The 19,836-nt window shown below is 44.6% G+C and overlaps 1 protein-coding gene across 1 annotated transcript in view; it reads left to right on the top strand.

Annotated features, from left to right (window-relative positions):
- Positions 1 to 19,836, top strand: part of LOC147733205 (uncharacterized) — a 618,178-nt gene that overhangs the window by 110,041 nt on the left and 488,301 nt on the right. Inside the window, exons 7-8 of the mRNA XM_086957739.1 lie at positions 5,951 to 6,076; positions 15,945 to 16,062. Of these exons, the coding sequence (XP_086813865.1) occupies positions 5,951 to 6,076; positions 15,945 to 16,062 (244 nt within the window). The remainder of the gene's footprint in view (positions 1 to 5,950; positions 6,077 to 15,944; positions 16,063 to 19,836) is intronic.

Raw genomic sequence — 19,836 nt, 5'->3', positions numbered from 1 at the left:
CTGACGAGGGCCTGGGCGACTGTCTTTCTTGTATCTGTCAGGATCCATCAGTAGATCTTGCAGAGCATGCAGAGGGTGTTGAAGCAAGAGGAGGAGACAGCTTTGACTTGCTTGGTCATTGAGAGCGTTGAGTCGAGGATGATTCCCAGGTTGCGTGCGTGGTTGGTGGGTGTCGGGGCTGGCCCCAGTGCCGTCGGCCACCAAGAGTCATCCCAGGCTGAAGGGGTGGAGCCGAGGATGAGGACCTCCATCTTGTCCGAGTTCAGTTTTAGACGGCAGGTCTTTATCCAGTCTGTGACGGCCTTCATTCCTTCGTGGAGGTTGGCTTTGGCGGTGATGGGGTCCTTGGTGAGGGAGAGGATCAGCTGAGTGTCATCGGCGTAGGAGATTATGTTGAGTTCGTGCTATCAGGCTACGTGTGCGAGCGGGCCATGTAAATGTTCAACAGCGTTGGGCTGAGGGAGGATCCCTCAGGTACACCGCAGATGAACTCGGAGGTTTTAGAATGGAATGGGGGAGGTGGACTATTGGACTTGGCCCTTCTGGCAGGTTCACCCCTGAACTTTTTGCCTTTTAGTGTTACCTAATTATAATGATTTCTGGTCTTTCCGCACTTTAGCACTTTGGCGCAGTGCAAAGTGCGTGCACTCTCTGAGTGCATGTGTGAGATTGGCCTGCCCTCCCTTAGGAATGCATGGGGAATGTGTGTCCCTGGTAGTTCCTGATGTGTGGGGAGTGCAGGCTCGAGTTTGGTACGTGCGGACTCGTGTGAGAGACAAAGGGATTTTCTGTATAAAATGAGGCTGTGACCTCATGTTCAATGTCCTTGTTTCTGACTGGAATCTACCAGGGGCGTGCTGCTGCTGGGGCCCAGGGGAAGGCTTGCCTCCCTGGGCCCTGCTCAGACCCTGGATATCCTGGATGCCTGGAAAGCTCTCTCCCTGTGGGGCCCTTCTGCCTTGCCTGGGGGAGACTGGAGGACTTTTTCTTTACTAGGACTGCCTGCGCAATTTCTCTGCCCCAGGACCCCTTGGACTCTCCAGGGCATTGAGAGCGCTTTATTCGAACTTTGCAGCATGGAGCTGCTCTCTGACCTGGTCGTGATCTGAAATTCGCAGGAGCCTACCCTGCGTTATGCTCAGATATGTGGAGGGAGCCTACCCCTCTTAATTTGATATTAGCAGGTGCCTTTGTGCCTGATTCCCGTTATATTTTTATTCACGGGTGCCACCCCGATTATCAGTGCCTTAGCGGGTGCCCACCCCGCTTCAACGTCTGATTTGCCTATCGAGGATGCCTACCCCTCATGTATGCCCCAAAGTATCACCGCCGCGGCCCTCGTGCTGCAATAAGGAAGTCAGGCACCGGCGTGCCTGACGATGGGCGGGACTTCCGGTTTGTGCAGGAAGTCCAGCCCGCTGCCGCGCTTTGATTGGACGCCCGCCCGGAAAAGGAGTTTGGTCTGGAGGCTTGCGGCTCCCCACTGAGTCCCGGTCCCGAGATCTCGGGACCGGGTGAAAATGAGCACGAGAGCAGGCGGGGCTCCCATGAGGTGAGGGAGAGCCCCGCTCGCTGCCTGAAGATGTCCGCCGAGGCCCCCGTGTGCGAGGGAGAGCCCCGGCAGACTCCCCCCAGAAGACTGCGTCCGCCGCTGCCTCTGAAGACCAGCCGGCGAGTAGAGCCGGTGGCAAGGGGTGGAGAGTGTGTGAGGGATTCATGCCCAGCTCTGAGCGGCCCCACTTGACAGAGGGCCGCTCCCACGGCCCCAGTAGTTGTTTGCCGAGCCTCGAGGGCTTCGTGGGGGCTGCTGTTTGTGCCGGAGAAAGGCACAGTGACGGTGGTGCAGTAAGGTCGGCCCCGGATGGCAGTGGGCCGCCCCAACGTCTTTTACCGAGTCTCGGATTACTCCCATGATGGGGCACACTTTGCTTAACGGCCCGTGTCCCTCCCAACGCTCCACAGTATCTTGGGGGCCTGATGATTTTTGGAGCCTTTGTGCTCCAAAGCGCAGCTGATTTTAGAGCCTCGAGGGCTCCCGGGGGCATTGCTGTATTTAGAGACCCTGGCTCTGAGGCCCCAGTTGTTTTAAGAACCTAGAAGGCTCCCGTGTTTGGCGACGTTCTGTTCTGAAGGGTCAGTGAGGGCCCCTGTTGCAGATTTGTTTCTCAGCAAGTAGTGGACAGCTGCACCGTTTAGGTTCTTTCTTCTAGGGACATGTTCTTGGACTTAGGAGCGAGACGCACTCCTTCATCCCTACCCTGGCCTTCCCAGGCTGCGCATTATTGTCCCCAGCTGCCCAGCAAGTAGTGGGCAGCTGCTACGTTTAGGTGTTGGCGCTGTGGCGCAACCGGGACTTTGATGTGAGTTATGTGCTAAATGTGATTTCTGCGCTAATGTGCTTTATGTGCTGTTATGCTTCATGCGCTAATGCTTTGGGTGTTAGGAAATGTACTGTGTGTAGTATGTTTTGCGCACCCTGTGTTCTGACACCTCTGAACATAGTTTTATGCATTATCTGTCTTACCTACATCTCTGAATGTGGTTTTATGCATCATGTGTAATGCTCCTGACCTATACCCCTAAATGTATTTTTATGCTTAGGTGGTTGTGTTTCCTTGTATAGTTATGCTAGCTAGTTCATGGTTCCCTGCGTGATATTTTCCTAAGGTGGTTACGGTTGCGTAGGTGGTACTTACCTTTGACTAGTGGTTACTGGTTGTGTGCTACATTTGCTATTTGGTGCTTAAAACTATCTCCAAGGGCTTGATACTGAGCTCGCCCCCGGACCAGAGTCCCAGGACCATTGGACTCTATTGTGCCTTCCCGACATCTTTCTGGGACTTGTCTGATCTCTTTGGGCCGCTGGGGCCTCGCCTGAAGTGTGCCTCGCTCACTCCCCTCGGCAGCTCGTGCCTGGCCACTCCCGCCTCGAGCCCCCACCGCTCCCCCCAGGAGCCGTGCCCGCTCGGCCGGGCCGCCCCGCACCCTGCCCACGACTCCCCTCTGAGCCTCACACCTTGGTCATCCCAGTCACACGCCTGTAGCGCGCCAGCCACCCCCGCCCACTACGGCCTACTGAGGAGATCACTCGCATTATCCCGCGCAACCAGAACGGAAGGTACGGTCCGTATCCGCCGCCAGTTATTATATGTTCTAAAAGTGTTACTTCTACCAAGTGCTAATTCTACCAAAAGCTAGCTCTAAAAATGCTTATTCCTGACAGTGGTCCATGTGGCCCTGTCCCATGTATATAATCCCCTGTAAATTCTGCCCGTGCCTCTGGCACATTGTAAAGTGTGTGTTTACTATCTAATGTGTTTGATATAACCTTGTGTGGAGTTCCTTTTGTGGGGGGCCTGGGATGTTGTTGCTGGTGGGTGCGTGCACAAATGCTTTACACATCGCCTCTGAGATAAGCCTGACTGCTCGTGCCAAGCTACCAAGAGGGTGAGCAGGAGTTATCTTGGAGGGTGGCTTCCTTGCACTGACTTAGAATGGTGGTTTCTGCCTGGTTGTGGCGCAAGCCTCAGCCAACCAGAAATCCCATTTCTAACATGGACGCTCTGGGTTCTGCCAGAGAGGAAGGAGGTGGTCCAATCCAGAGCCTTGTCTCAGATCCCTGCGGCGTGGAGGCGTGCGTAGTATGAGGTGGCAGACAGTGTCAAAGGCGGCAGAGAGGTCAAGGAGGATGAGTGCTGCGGTCTCGCCATTGTCCAGCAGGATCCTGATGTCATCAGTGGTGGCGATGAGGGCACTCTCGGTGCTGTGGAACCCTGACTGGGAAGGGTCCAGAATTCTGTTTTCTTCTAATTATCGGGTTAGCTGTCTGTTGACGGTTTTCTCGATGACCTTGGCCAGGAAGGGGAGCAGAGAGATGGGCCAGAAGATCTTGAGGTCTCTTGGGTCTGCCTTAGGTTTTTTTAGTAGGGCGTTGATCTCAGCGTGTTTCCAGATCTCTGGGAAGGTTGCGGTCTCGAGGGAGAGATTGATGATGTTGCCCAGGTGGGGTGCGATGAAGCTGCTTGCTCTGATGAATACGTGGTGCGGGAATGGGTCTGAAGGAGAGCCGTAGTAGATTGTGCGCATGGTCTTGATAGTGTCATCGATGCTGACGCTGGCCCAGGCCAGCTGGGGGTCGTGGTCGATGGTGTGCTGAGGGTCTGTTGTGTTGCTCTCTGTTGGGGCTGTTTGGGTGTTGAAGCTGTCGTGGATGTCTGCTATCTTGCGGTGGAAGAAGGTGGGCAGTGTTTGAAGGAGGTCCTCTTGGCCGCCCTGAAGAGGTGGCGGTGGTTGCGGATGGCGTCCTTGTGTGCTGCATGGCTGTCCGGAGTTTGTTCACTGTGCCATTTCTTCTCTAGTTTCCGGCAGGCTTGCTTGGAGGCTAGAAGTTCTGGAGTGAACCAGCTGGGGTGAATCAGGGATGATTGTTTTTGTGGCAGAAGAGACACCTTGTTGCACAAAAGTAATCAAAAGAGGTGATTTCCTCTTCCTATGTGTGCCGCAGAATGCAGTACGCATAGAAAAAGGAGGAAGAAAGGAAAACATTTCTCCTTGTTGCACCTTCCTGCGCCTCCCCTGGGGAGGCATGGAATTCTGGCGCATTTTCAGGTTTACGATTACTCGTAAATCTGGAAATGTGACAGAAGCCATGGGTGTTGCATGGGAACATCCACAGCAACACCCACGATATGTCAATTTCATGCAAAGTGCTGCTTGTAAAATGTCCATATTTAGAAGGACGCAAAAAGCCACGTAGGGTGGCTTTACATGTCCTCGTAAATATGGGGCAGCAGGTTGCACTGCCTGTGCGTCAAAAAAGTGACACACCAGCGGCGCACGGGACTTGTAAATAAGCCCCAATGTATTTACAGCCTACCTAAATAAATGTGTTTTTATGAGCCAAGAAAAACATAGAACATTCTTATATACCGTTTGGCTCAAGGTCCTGCATCTGCATTCGGGAGAGGTCCTTAGTGAGCTACGTATCTCTCTCTCTCTCTCTCATTTTTATAATGGTTCAATGAAGTGAAACGTGAGCAAAAAAAGGTGTGTTGCTTGGTGAGAAGGTATGGTGATGAAACATTGCACGCATATGAGGATCATGAGAAACATGATGCACATAAGCCAACCATTAGAAGATAAGCATGTTGGATATATTGATCACAATTCAAAGGCAATTGCAGACCTACAGTTGAGGAGTAGCTGATGAATCATGGAATCCATTTTTGGTAAACAATATGTGCCATATCTTAATATAGATGCATAACATGAATAACGTTTAGGACAAAAGTTTAGGATTTTTATTAGGATATAAACAAATTTGGTAGATCTGTATAGTCATCAGGTCCAAATGTCTTGATTCTTACATTGGGTATAATAGGTCATACATGGAAGGCTGTGGAGCGCCCAAGATACACAAACACATGAAAGTAGTGGCAATGCACTCGATAAAGTGAAATTGTTATTGGTAGCAAGTCAGAAAGTTGGGAAGAATCTGGGGTAATTTAAGGGATTATTGAGAGTAAAATCCAGGTGTATAAGTAATTTTTTTTCACTGTTTCAGGACCACCTGTCGATTGAAAGTTGGACAGCGAATCCTGATAAACAGGACCAGTGAAGCATTATAGTTCAATGCTTGTAATGAGGTCATATTTAGTTTTGTTGGAAATGTAGATAGTGGGACTTTTATAAAGTTATTACCGGGAAACGGAGGAAAATATTAAAACAACAGCAGCCCATTCATTCCAAGGCAAAGGCCGAACTTGCAAGAGCTTCTGTTGTACAGGAATACCAATCGGTACACGATAAATGGATGCACTGTTGCCAAGAGGCTGATTGCTGCATGAGGCCTGTTTGGTTTGTCCATCCGCAATGGAGTGAGCACTTGAATGCGCTTTTATGAATATAAACTTTAACGTTAGCATTAACTTTTCTTGATTTTTCCTTCCAGACAAGCAGTGCCCTGACACCATGCAGTTCCAGGAATGCGGTTCCCCCTGCAAGAATGCATGTTCCAACCGTGAGCGCACTGACCTCTGCGACGAGCACTGCGTGCAAGGATGCTTCTGTCCTCCAGGTCAGTTTAACATTTGGATTGAAGTACGCCCTTTCAACCATTACAAGAATAACTGGCATGCTGAAGCACTGTTGTCAAAAAGTCTCAATATCGGTTATGCCCGAAACATCTGTGGCCCAAATGATTGTTACAATTCTTATACACCTGTAATTTATTTTCTATAATAATAGTAGATCAACTATTGAGTTTTTAACAAATTATCAGTCTCATCATCACCACCTGAAAATGCGGCAAGACTTGCTTTGGTATGTCTGGCAATGGATAGTGAATGTTCATGTGCTGTGTATTTTTAAAAAAATTTCAGCATAGACTCTTACGCTCCTCATGATGCTGCTAAGATGTGCCTGTGCATAGTCTTCTGTGCCAACAAGAGCACGTTCTTCTTATTTATTTTTTATTTTATTTTATTTTTTATTTTTATTATTTTTATTATTTTTAATTGTTTATTTTAAAGGTTTCTCGTCATCACATTATTTTTAGTAGAACATCACCACTATGCATAAGAGGATATCACCAATCTTTCATAAGAACTGACCTGTCGATAAGAAGTACAAACATAAACAACAACCCAACGGTTAGGTCCTGAAGAGAGATTAGAAACATATAAGCTTTGGACTTGCCTTAGATAGGGTATGGTGGGACTATGTTTCATACAGTGCCACTGGGCTGAATACAGGCATTTATGCCCTCTTAAAGTTGGGAGCTAAATCCAGTTTCTCATTGTGTTCATATTCTTTCAGTATTCAAATGTGTAGATAACCTTCTCCAGCTACTCCTAATGAAGACGAATAGAATGAAAAATATCAATATAAAAATATAGATATTCCTATATTTAAAATGTAAATGACAAAAATATTGAAAACCCCAAATTCATCAGTGACTGCAAAATATATGTATTTTAATACGAATGGCGACTGTGTTATTTAATGCGCACACACAGGGTATACAATATCTGATGAATTATTGACAGTTCATACATCCACAAAGTATTGCAGGTGCTCAAAAATATAAATTAAATTATGCAATTTTATCTTGATTAAAATATGTAATAGTTTTTCGAAGCAAACAAAAAAAAAATCTTGAATAAGCTTTTAAATCCCACCAGTCATAATCTACTACTGGAAGATCTCCCACGAAATGCCCTAAGCTGCCTACCATGGCATCCTGAAACTGCGACCCTAAACATGGTGATCTGCATATATTTACAATGTGACATACCTCTTTTCAATGGGATCTCTATTGATAGAGCAAGGGACAGCCAAGATGATTTACCCCTACATTAAGCCCCACGACAAAGCACTTGAAAGATTCGGCCCCAATTCATGAAGCATAAAATACCCTTAAAATCTCTCACACAATGCAGGAAAAAAATTCAAACACAACCTACCCAAACAACTTCAAGAAACAGTAATAGCCAGTACCTGCTACAGCAGGAGAACTCACCTCATTTTCCACTCTAAACACCCTGCAAAATAGAGGAACATCTTCCTTCTCCACCTTCACATTACAAAAACAATACAAATTCCCTAAAGGACTACATTCATCACTATGCCTTCTCTAAATTTTAGAGGTGATATCTTCATATATAACTTCAGAACGGGGAATCAATCAACATTGCATTCCTTATAGAAACCTGGTTTAGTGAGCACTCAACCCCTATACTAGACTTGCATTGATCTCAAGCAACTCTGTATTGAACAGACCATTAGTAAAAGCTCATTACTAGAAGTGAATTTGTCTCCCTTCGGTCCATCTTACCTATAGACTGGTTGGATCACCATCAAATACTGTTCAATCTCAAATGACGCCAACAGCATGTAACAAAACCATGCACTGGGCTAGGAACCTCAAGAAAATCCCACAAACTGAGCTTGATTCAGGATCAGAGTTTAACTACATTCACAACCCCTCCTTGATGACCTCACTGCTCGCAATAGCTTATCGATGACAGATGTATTTGATGATGTTACACCCTCTAAGTGAAAAAGATAGAGAATAATCCAATCCAGATCCTGCTCCAATTTACACCTTAACAACGAAAGAAGACAATTTACACATACCAAGAAGTTATGGAGACAGAACACTTCACTGGCACACATTTCACTTCTAAGATCCAAGCAGCTCTCCTACAATAAACACATTTCCAGGGAAAACACTACTTTTTTTTTGCTATCAACTCAACTGTGCAAAGAACCGACCAAGGGCTCTCTTGAACATAATTAAAAGACAAACTACACTTACCTCTCAACAGGAAACAAAAACACCAATAAATGCTGCACAAAAATAGGTAACCTACTTGCTAACCAAATTTTAAAAACCGAACGATCCCTGACCCTTCAAAATAGTCTACATCCCAAATCGCCGGCTTAACTGACACACAAGTCAATATAGAAATTCCCCCGCATGACTGAACTCCAGACCAAAAGGACCCAAAAAAGCAAAATATAACATGTAACAAACTCCCTCAATTGAAAAACAATGCTAAATGGACAGATGTCAAACCTGTGAAAGAAGGAAACATTTTCAAAACAGTTGCTAACTTGAAACATATATCCCACATCACTGATCCTCTCCCCTCCACCCTAGTCCAAAACCTCAACAATATCATCTCCCCATTTTGAACCATAATTATCAATACCTCTCTTTCATAAAGCGGTGTACCAGACTCCCTCCAACTCGGCCAAGACACCCCATTTTAAAAATTCCAGGGGCAGACTGCAATGATCTCAACAACCTCAGACCCATCACCAATCTTCCTTTCCGAGCTAAAACTTTGGAAACATGTGTCCTACTTAAACTCAACCAACACATAGAAGAATTCAAAATCCACATCACATTCCAATCAGGATTCAGGAAAGTTTGTAGCACAGAAACTTCTATGCTCAATATATCAGATGATATTCACCATTCTCTAGTTGAAGGCGACTCCTGCATCCTAATACTACTAAACCTATCAGCGGAATTTGATACAGTTCATCACCCAGCGCCACATGAGAAAACACACTGGTACCGGATGGGGTGCGGACCGGACGTACTTGGGAAACGGTCTCTTCGTGCAGGATTTATTATACCTGCTGCCCTTTCAGTAGGTTCCAGTCCAGCGGCGTCACTAGGGGGGTGCGGGGGGTGCGGACCGCACTGGGTGACACCACCGTCATGGGGTGACACCAATGCTGTGCAAGCGCACCTGCTTACAAGCACCAAATACTGCAGTGCACGCACGCACCACCTAGCTTAGTGGTAATGGTGCGTTACGCAGCGACGGCGTACACAGTTTGTGGGTCCCAGGGCCGTCAATCTTATAGAACTACCAATGACGGCCCTGGACCAGCCACCGCGCTCGCGCTGTGCTTCTCTGAAGTGCGCCACCACCACGCGATTAAACTCAGAGTGGAGACAGTCTCGGGGCCGGGGGGAGTGCTGGTCGATTTGCCCTACAGAACCCCTACGATAGGGGCCCAGCCACCACCACAGTCGAGTCGAGAAAAGGAGAGCTGTGTCACCGTAAGTGTTTTTGCTAAACTTACGTTTTCAGCAAAGCTGTTGTCAAGCCCCCGCCCCACCGCTTGGTGACATTTAAAAACCAATGAAAATGCCTGCCCTTGTGTCTGAGGAAGAGGGGCAGAGAGCCCCGGTTTAAGAACACAAAGGTTTCTGTGTCGTGGCACTTCTGTGAAAGAGCAAGGGGGTCATGCGTTTACAGATTTCAGATTTGTTATATTCATTGGGAGATTACGTTATTACCCCTACTTGCAGCGCTATGCTTCCAGCGCTATGCAGCACAGACTCGTGTGTACTCTGCCCTGCAGACACACACGCAGACGCGCCATGCTCTCCTCAGCTCTAGTCTAGGCCACCACCTCCTTCCTGTAAGGTGGGCATAAATCGTTGCAATCCACCGTGTGTGCTTCGGTACAGGTTGTTTGGACCCACGAAGGGGATTTTATTGCAGCGCTCAGTGCCCTCCTCTCGTGTTTCCCCCAATAAAATCAGCTAAATTATATTATATTACTGTTTTAGCAGCCTGACAAGTGGGAGCGGTGCGGATTGGTCCACAAATACTTTTCTTGTGAGGCTATGGCACCGAGTGTGTTCATATTCAGCGTAGAGTCTCACTACTACAGGGCCTTCATTCCGGCAGGGAGCAGTGGGGTCAGTGTGGCACTGACCTCTATTATATCTCGTGCTGGGCTCTGAGGGCTCCCAACGCCTGGCCCGCAGTTTCCCTACTTCGGAACTCACCCCCCCCACCTGGTGTAGGTGAAGTGTGGAGAGCGTGCTCGTGGGTGAGCTCCAAAGACTGTGGACTGGGAGTTATTATAGGAAATGTCCAGTTTGTGCGTGTATAACACTGAGGTGCTGCATTTGCATATATAACACGAAAGTACTCTATTTGCAGCTTTGAATATTAATATCGGTAATACGTTTAGGCCGAGGTATCATTTGTCACAATTCCGGTTGGGGTTAATACTGAATATAATTCGATTCCCAAAGAGGTGGTCATCTGATGTTATGGAATAGGTTTAAAACACCTGTTTTGAGAGCCCTGGGTCTCAGATTTCAAAGACCTGCTTTCCTTTCCCTGCAAATGCTTAGAACACTTTACATTTGATATATTGCTGATATGTCATTTATCATGATATGGAAACCCGAATGCCACAATCGAAGTATGATTTCAAGCTACCGGCAGCTGGGATCTGAGAGTGGGAGTGGACTGTTACTGCATTGTGATACAGTGTTGTGCATCTTCAGCTATTTCCTAAATTGTATTACATTGGGCAGGGCCTTATGTATGTGATGATAACATTCCAGACACTGGTTGTGAAAATGCCAAATTCTCAAGAGCAGCTGGGATGATATTATTCACCCTCCAATCCACCATGACAGGGGCGTCACTTCAAATGTCCAGGCCCCCTCACCTCTTACAGCCTTTGACCCTTATTGCAGTATTCCAGAGCACGTGCAGCTCCTATCTGCAGTTTCTCCCAGCCTACTTTCTTAAAATAATATGTAATAATCTAGAACTATTTCACCCTCTGTGTAGCTCCTGGTGTGCTGCTAGGGAAAATCGGCGCTACCCCACTGAACTGATTCTTCTGCATCATCATGGCTCACCACACCTCCACCCCACCCTGTTCAGGAAACCCATGACAGATAGCTCACCGTTTCTCTCACTTGGCACTACACCTGTAACTATAGTGGTGTCACATTATGTATGTATGTATTGCGATTTATATAGCGCACATATCACCCGAAGGCATCAAGGCGCTTGCCTTGGGAACCCGTCCTGGTATTCCCCTGTGAGATAACCCCAGCAGGGTATCCACAAGGTGAAAGCCAGGCATCCCGCCGCGAGGGGCCGTAGTGGAGATTAAGCAAGCTATTGCCCAGAGTCGCAGAGTGTGAGCCCGTGAATCTAGTAGGCACCGGAACGAGAATTATCGAGTCCGTGGAATTTTTGAGCCCAAGACCCGTCGAGGCGGGGAGTTGAACCCTGGTCCAGGACCGATCTCAGCTTCCGGGTCTGCCGCCTCTAACCCCTGAGCCACACTTCTCCACATTATTACAGTCCGATTGCCAGGGCACGTGTTGCGCTCTTTCTTATTACACAATTTCACTATACTGATCCACTAATCCTTTTTTGGGTTCGCGTGCTACTCGCTGAAAAGTGCTCTGTCGCCTCATCAGGGTTAGTAAGCGCTATATAAATGCAATTACAGTACAATACAATACAAATAGGCTCAGTCTTAGTACGGATGCTTCAGCACACATACCTTACAATACCTCGCAGCGCCCCCCTTGACTATGCAGATGGAACACTCTATAAAACTTTACTCAGACACAGTTTGTGAAAGCCAGCAGTCTATTACAGTGTATTAAAAAATAAAAACGTTTCCCAACATATATGCATTCTGCCTCTTAATCAGAGTAGGGTTGAGTCAAGTTCAAAGTTTCTTTCAATCTTTGCAAGGGTCTGTGGAAAACATTGTGAAGCTGGCTAGCTTTTCCAATTCACGTTTGCAGACCAATTGCGGCTTTTTGGACAATTTATTTGCATTTGTGTCAGACTAACACAATGGTTGTGTATAATATATACTTTGCAAGACACTCTTAGAGGGTCATGTAGACCTGAGGAAGTTTTACAGGCCACTGGTGCTGTACAAAATTCAACTCATCCTGACATATTTTGGTTCCTTGCCCCTCTGGCTCGACATGTTGGATTACGTTGCATCCAGTGACATAACTGACGTTATTTCACCACTATGTCATGGTCAACTGCTCAACAATTCTTTGTTTCATGGGAGCAAACCTCAAAAGTTGGAGTTTGCTTCTGAGAAACAAAAGACAAATGTTCCTGGACAAGCAGGGAACTTTCTCCCACACACCCCGGGCGTGTTTTTTTTTTTTTCCTGCCTGGGTCAGCCAAGCCTTGCAAATCCTAAGCAGACAACTGATCATAGGAATGCCTGCCCTAAAGGTCCACACACTGTTGCCTGTGGAGTTCATAGGCAATCAGTAAACAGTGCTTAATTTGAGCCGGTAGTTGCTGGTGTAGGACACTGCACTCTTTTTTTGGGGACTGTCACTTATTTTTCCTCATGTGGCATTTCCTGAGAGCAAGAAAGGGAAAAAAACACTAGCACAATAATTCCTCAAGGGGGGGCTTACTGCAGCATTGTATGTACTTACTGCCGCTCGCATCCGTGGGAGATTCTCCTTGGAAACAGCGCTGCTTGTCGAGACGGGATGGACAGACGAATTACCTTTTGTACCGACCTGCCCTGGTGCTCGGCATGCCTTTGTCATTGGCCCTGAGCTGTCTTCACAATGCTCAAGCTGTATTTTTCCGTTTTGTGACTTCTCTCGTGACCGTATTTGTCTATATTTAGCCAAAACCCCAGTTGCAAATAATCCCTCCGCAGACAGCCGAGCACCTGCTGCTTTCTAGGTAACCACTGTTACCGCCTTAAACCTGATCTTCCAAGATGTTGTTACATATATATATCACATTAGCTAGAATTCGTGTATTTATCCATTTCTCTACACGTTGAACGAACAATGTAAAAGACAACTCTGGTCGATTCACAGAAGCTTTCCGGGAAGTAGAAGAACAGGGCACTCTTTTATGACCTTTTACGGGTCTTTGGGCAGTGCTTAATTTGAGCCGGTGGTTACTAGGTGGGGCCACCGGAGGAGGTCCATGCGGTAAGTCGTGAGGGGGTGACACCATGAGTAACCCGCACCGGGTGACACCAACCCTAGTGACGCCACTGTTCCAGTCTCACACACTGGACATTGATATTTGACCTGGCTACATGGATTTATGATATTCGGCTCGTGAAAACCAGAGGCTCTCTATTGAAGAAACACATCTTAACAGCTAGCATTCCAGACTGTTTCAGTTTATTACACAGGACCTTGACTTCGAGATTGACCTTATAATTTCTATTATCGGCCCTTTGAAACTACAGGTGCTGGAATTCAGGAGCATTGGTTCGTATTTATGCAACAGGGAGTTCCTAAAGTGTGTGCTGTGTTGTACCTTCAGTAGGGCCAATTGGAGGTTCAGATGCTCTTTCTTATTATCTGTGAGCCCTGATGAAGTTCCGCGAGAGGGAATGAAACGCGTTGGCTGAGCCTTGATACACTTGGTGCAATTTGTATAAATCGAAAATAAAGAACTTTATTGACATTACTTGATGATTTCTGGACTTCATTCTCCCGGTGCACCCCCAACTCATTGAAAACAACACTGGTATCTTTGGCACAGTTCTGAGATGGTACATGTCCTATCTTCAATGTTGCACATAGCAAAATAAAATCAACACCTGTCTCTCAAAGTTCATGCCAGTACCACAATGTGTCCCTCACGGATCCATCCTGGCTCCAGCCCTATTCATTCTTTCATGGAACCCCACACAATTATCCTGAACCAAGCTGGGATCAAGTATCACCTATGTGCCAACGACACACAACTACTACAAAATAAAATCTTCCAGTGACATCCAACATCTTAATGCCACACTAATTAGGATACAAACTTGGCTAAACATCAACCACTTTAGGCGGATTCCCAACAAGACTGAACTTCTACTCCTATCCCCTAAAGACAAACTACTACCAATCCATGAATGGCTCAAAAATCTGTATGCACTAGACTGTCTTATCACACTGTCCAACTCTGTTAAGTTCTTGGGTATCACACCAGACATAAACTTATCAATGAAGGAACACATCAAAACCACAGTCAAAGGAGCACTAAAACATCTTAGGAAAATCAAACCACCTATTCCCCTGACAATCTTAAGCCCGTAGTACAACCCTCCCAAAACTTGACAACAGCAAAGCCCAGTGCTAAGTGGTTGATCTTTTTTAACAAAAAAGTTTGCTCATGGGGAGCCACTTTGAGCTCACTCTGAATCTGATTATTGTAATTGCCTGAAGTGGATTAAGATCTACATCCAAGACCATATGTTGGCCTGGCAAACTGTCAAAAATGTGCCATTTCCACAAGGCAGTCTTTGGACACAGACTGTAATCCACAAATCTCCCTCTATGGACTCCCCAAGAGTTGGGATGGCAGGTTAACCTCCCAGATCAGTTCAGAACAGGGAAAGAGGAGTATACAAGTAAGGAAAGGTGAGTGGGAAACACACCATGTCAGACAGGGCACATTACAGGTGAATCCCTCTGCATTCCCGGATGGTGTTTTAATGAGCGATCTTAAAGTCGAGACTGAAGAACCAATAATAATAAAAGGCACAATGACAATAAATATAGATGGGTACACACATGACAGCATACAGAGGAAGACAAGGCAATTGGAAACACTTAGAGGCCCAGAAGCACCAGAAGGACTGTCAGGAAAAGCAGCTCTATTGATTAAATGAAATTGACCAGGGATCATAGACTGCAGGATTCTAACAGAGAAAAAGAGATAAGGCAACATGTGATTGGGGAGGGAAAAAAGGAACAAATGTGGAGGGAACTTGATAAACTAGGCGATAACAGAGGGGCCATACTGCAAAAAAAAGTTGGCCTGCTTCCAATGCTCGTTTTAAGCTCGTTTATAGTAACCTGGAACTGCTGTGCTGTTTCTACGGACTCAAACATGGACCAGCATGTTTTTGACCCTCTGTGTCTTCTTATGAGCCAGCAGAAAAGAGGTGGTCGTCCACAGTCTCCGGTCCTTTATGTTTGTTGTGTTGTTCTCGGACAGAATCGAATAGTCTTGCACGTGTGTCTCTTCCCCTCTCTTTCCCTCGATAAAATCTTGATAGTGGAAACTTATGGTCTGTAGGTAAATGTCTACTTGATCTTACATGGATTAAACAAGTTTGGATAATGGTATATCCCTCTCATTCCATGTAGGTACAATGTGAAATTGACTGCTACATCTACTCAAGATACCATTGATTTTTTGTTGCGTAGAAATTTAGCCACGACCAAATTATGTTCACTTTTTCATTCCTGTAAATGTCTGTCCTGAGTGTTTATAAGCCCTTGATGAAGCCAGTGATGATGATGATGAACATGACCTTTTGTTCCGATCTGCTAATTGTCATCTGGTAACATCACCAAGTTAACATTCCAAAGTTATGTTTTGTTTTAAATTCAGAACCTGTCTGATAAACTGTCTGTATCGTATATATTAGCTCCCACCATTTTTGCTTGCTATTTTGCAGCTCATGTCACAGGCAGAAGAAAGAGCAGTCTTCTTCAGCAGTTATCATCTCACTCTTTGGCCCTGAGCACAGTCAGCCAACTTTAGGCATCCATATCATTTAACAGCTTACTCACATCTGTCATCATGTATTTCTTTCTCACTTTAGTGCATCTCATGCTCATATTTTTGTGTTTGCCTTAGGAACTATCCTCGATGACGTTGATAAACGCGGCTGCATTCCACATGAACAGTGTTCCTGCACTTACAATGGAGAATCTTACAGCACTGGAATGTCTTACACAACCGCATGTCGAAAATGGTATGTGTCTATGCTTCCCCTGTCCAAATGATTGAAGTGGCACTTTTAACTTCAATGATTATTATCAAATGAAGCACAGCTGAGCAAAATAGTCTGCTGAAATGAGCATCAATATAGAAAAATGAACCGCCGCAGCGCTAACGGGGCGGGGCAGCTGCGCGGCGGCCGCATGCTGGTGACAGAACCGCTCCGTCACCAGCCGCGGTTGAGCTGTGCTGGTGACGGAGCGGTTCCGTCATGGCCCGCCCCGCTCAATAGAACGCTTAGCGCAGGAGCGGAATTCGCGTCGCGCATGAGCGGCGGGCGGGCCATGGCGGAACCGCTCCGTCATCAGCACAGCCCAACCGTATCTGATGACGGAGCGATTCCGTCATCAGCAGGGGAGGGGTTAAAGAGCACAATGAAGCGTGCATCTTGGACTGAGACCCTTAGGGACCAATCACAAACTTAATTTTGTAGCACATTTGTAATACTACAATACCACTAGAAACATACTACAAAACATTAGTCACAAACATTCGTGCAGAGGGTCTACCTCTACCAGTCCTATCTTTTGAGCTAGGAGATCTCTGCTCTCACTGCAGAGTCTCCACACACATAATTATACTTTTTAGTATTACATGTGGAAGGGAAAAGGGGAGTTGCTGGAAAATGGGGAATACTTAGTACTAAAGGGGTTGTGGTTTAGCGAAGAGTAGTGAAGGGTTAAGGAAAGGGGTTTAGGGAGTCACCCACCAACAAGAGTAAGCCTGTTGCTATTTACAAAATGCCCTTCTAAAGTTACTACAGCCAAAAAGGGACCCAAAATGGCAGGAAATTATCCTAGCACTGAGCTGAAGTAAATCCAGCACCACACATGACCAACCAAAGGTACAACAACACCTTCCCATAAAAGTTAATATAGATAGAGACTTCGAATAAAACCCCATAGGAAATAAAGTTAAATACATTTTAAATATGTATAGTATTTACAAATAACCCATTTTGCATAACAAATTAATGTAGAATTGAATTTTAATTACATATAATTACATATTTTTTAATTAATTCTCTACATAATTTTGTTATAATTATTACTACATACTTTATATTTTTTTACTTTGGGTGGTGATTTATTATTTACTTTAAACTTGAAAAAAATATGTTTAATGTAATTTCACTTTAAATTAAGATGATTGGGGATTGAAAATTAAGTTAATAGTGCTGTAGCATCTTTTCTTTTATTCTACATTTACAATAAATTTACTGTAATAATATTCATTAATATTTGAGGTAATTCTAAACAATATTTTAGTTATCTTTGTTTATTTTCCCTCATACTTTACATAGTCAGTGTATCTTTACACATGACAAATTATAGGGCAATCACCTCCATTGAGATGCAGATGTCCATATGATAAAGTGTAGAGAAAATATAAAAATATCTATTCAATGTGGAAAATGATTGTACAAATATTGTTAGTTCAAATGTTATTGTCAATTAAATATATATAAATTTAAAATATAGAATTAAACAAAACTAACTAGGTCTATTAGTATGTCAGGTGGATCGCCACCTCCCACATGGGGGTGGCAATCCGCCCGCCATTTAACACCACCCGCATCCCATTTCCCCTCGCCAAATTATGATGGCAGGGAGGACCCCACTGGATGGAAAGACTATCTGCCGGTTTTCCATCCGTCAATCAGTCGACCGGGCGGAAAAGGGGCTTGATAAGGTGGCGGTGTCTGCAAATTAAGATGCATTGCCGCCATGGAAAGGCATGTGGTGTCTGCATGTGGGGGCCCGTTGCAGGCCCTCAGGGTGTTGGGGGTTGGGGGGTGCACATGGGGGTACCTATGGTACTCCCTGCATTTGCATGCACAATGTGCCTGCCACGTTGTGCATGCAAATAACCTGCCGTTTTTCCTTTGCGGCGGGTGCTGCTGAAAGCACGGCCCGCCGCATTGTAAAAAATGCAGGATGCGCCCGCCAGTGTGGTGGGCGCATCCTTATCTTCACCACGGGGCCACCGCACATATGGCGGGTGGTCCCTTTTGCCGGTACGGTGGCGGGCGGACTTTGTCCGCCAGCCATCGTAATAGTCACCGAAAAGTTTAAATATATTCAATTGATTAAAAATTACTTTGCTGAATTTTCAAATAAAAACTACATTCTCACCTGAAGTAAAAATTATTTTGAGTAAACATTATCAATAAATAGAATTAATTAAAAGTGATTTAATGTTTTTTTCTGAAAATTATTCTAACAGTTATTTTAAATTTAAAAGGTTTGTTAAAATATTTCATAATTAAATAATGAATATGCACTTCTTGTAGATTTTTTTAACATTAAATGAAATGTATTTATATTGTTAGCTAATTTCAATTGTTTAATTCAATTCAACATCATTTCCTAAAGGGTTTTATTCATAGTCCCTACTTCCGTTAATTTCTTTTGGTTAATGATGCAGTACCACTGGTTGGCCATATGTGGTGCTGGACTTTTTTAAAGTAGTACCTTATACTCATATGTTTTGCTTTACCTCATTCTCAAGGGTAGGCACGGACAATCTACACTTTTAAGTAACTTTACATTTGAATTTTGTGAATAACTCTAAGTAGTAAAGTTACTCAAAAATGTGAGAGTAAATTACATGTGTAAGTAAGTCACAAGTGTAAGTTACCTCTTGCATATCCCCTAAAGACTCCATAAGTAGTAAAGTTACTCAAAAATGTGAGAGTAAATTACATGTGTAAGTTAGTCACAAGTGTAAGTTACCTCTTGCATATCCCCTAAAGACTCCATATGTGAGGAAAAACAGGAAAAATAAGGGTACAAGGATCCTGTACCGTGATATTCAGGTTGTGGAATTTGGGTTTGATTGAGGCACTTCTTAATTGAATCCTTAAATATTTGATTGATAGATGTGCAATGTGCCCCACTGTGTATAAAGTCTATCTCTATTGCCATTTCAATAATGGCACAAATGTTACTTAGAGATCTTTGTGAATGCAATTTTGTCAGGAAATAAAATAAATATAAATGACGCCAAGAATAAATGAAATCCATATGAATTATGTACTAAAATATTTATCTTCACATTCCCACTATTAGCTCAAATTACAGAGAGGATTGTAAGAAAGTAGCTATGGCTTCATCTAGAAGGCATCCATCTTTTAGATGAAGGTCAGTTGGAGGTATGACCAGATGCTGCCAATTAATGAAGGATAGTTAATTGTTGCTACGACATGAGCAAGTATGCGAGTTTGATTGTTTACTTTGCATAATAGGTTTATCAAGCGTGTGTTGCACTGATCTCTGTGGGAACACTTTTCATATCTCTTCTTATGATAATCATATGTTATTAGTTGAAATACTGGATTTCTCAGGGTTCTTCCTTTCTCACTTTGTTTCTTACTATCCAGAGTTATTTAATTTGTCTCTAAAGCCACAAGGAACTATGATCAGATTATTTGCAATCAACCTCAATCTGCAAAGGAGCATCATTTAAGTTTTGTATTCAGCTGACAAGTGGTGGCATCCCACTCCATGTTAAAAAGCATTATTTGATGAGAAGTATTTGTTTGTCTCTAAATATGAGACTCAGATTGTAGTAACCACTATATAAGTAATAAAACAAAATCTATGATTTCCATCTTCTAGAATGGCATTAAAATCGTTGTCAATGATTAACATATAGAACACTGCATTCTTTGTGTGGTGAAAGAACGTAGTGAAAGAAAGGCATTCCAATCGGAGGCAATCAAAACATTACTCCTAGTAGGATCCAT

Source organism: Lissotriton vulgaris, chromosome 2_1 (assembly GCF_964263255.1).
Source record: "Lissotriton vulgaris chromosome 2_1, aLisVul1.2, whole genome shotgun sequence".
Taxonomy (NCBI): domain Eukaryota; kingdom Metazoa; phylum Chordata; class Amphibia; order Caudata; family Salamandridae; genus Lissotriton; species Lissotriton vulgaris.
This window is presented reverse-complemented; position numbering and strand designations above follow the sequence as displayed.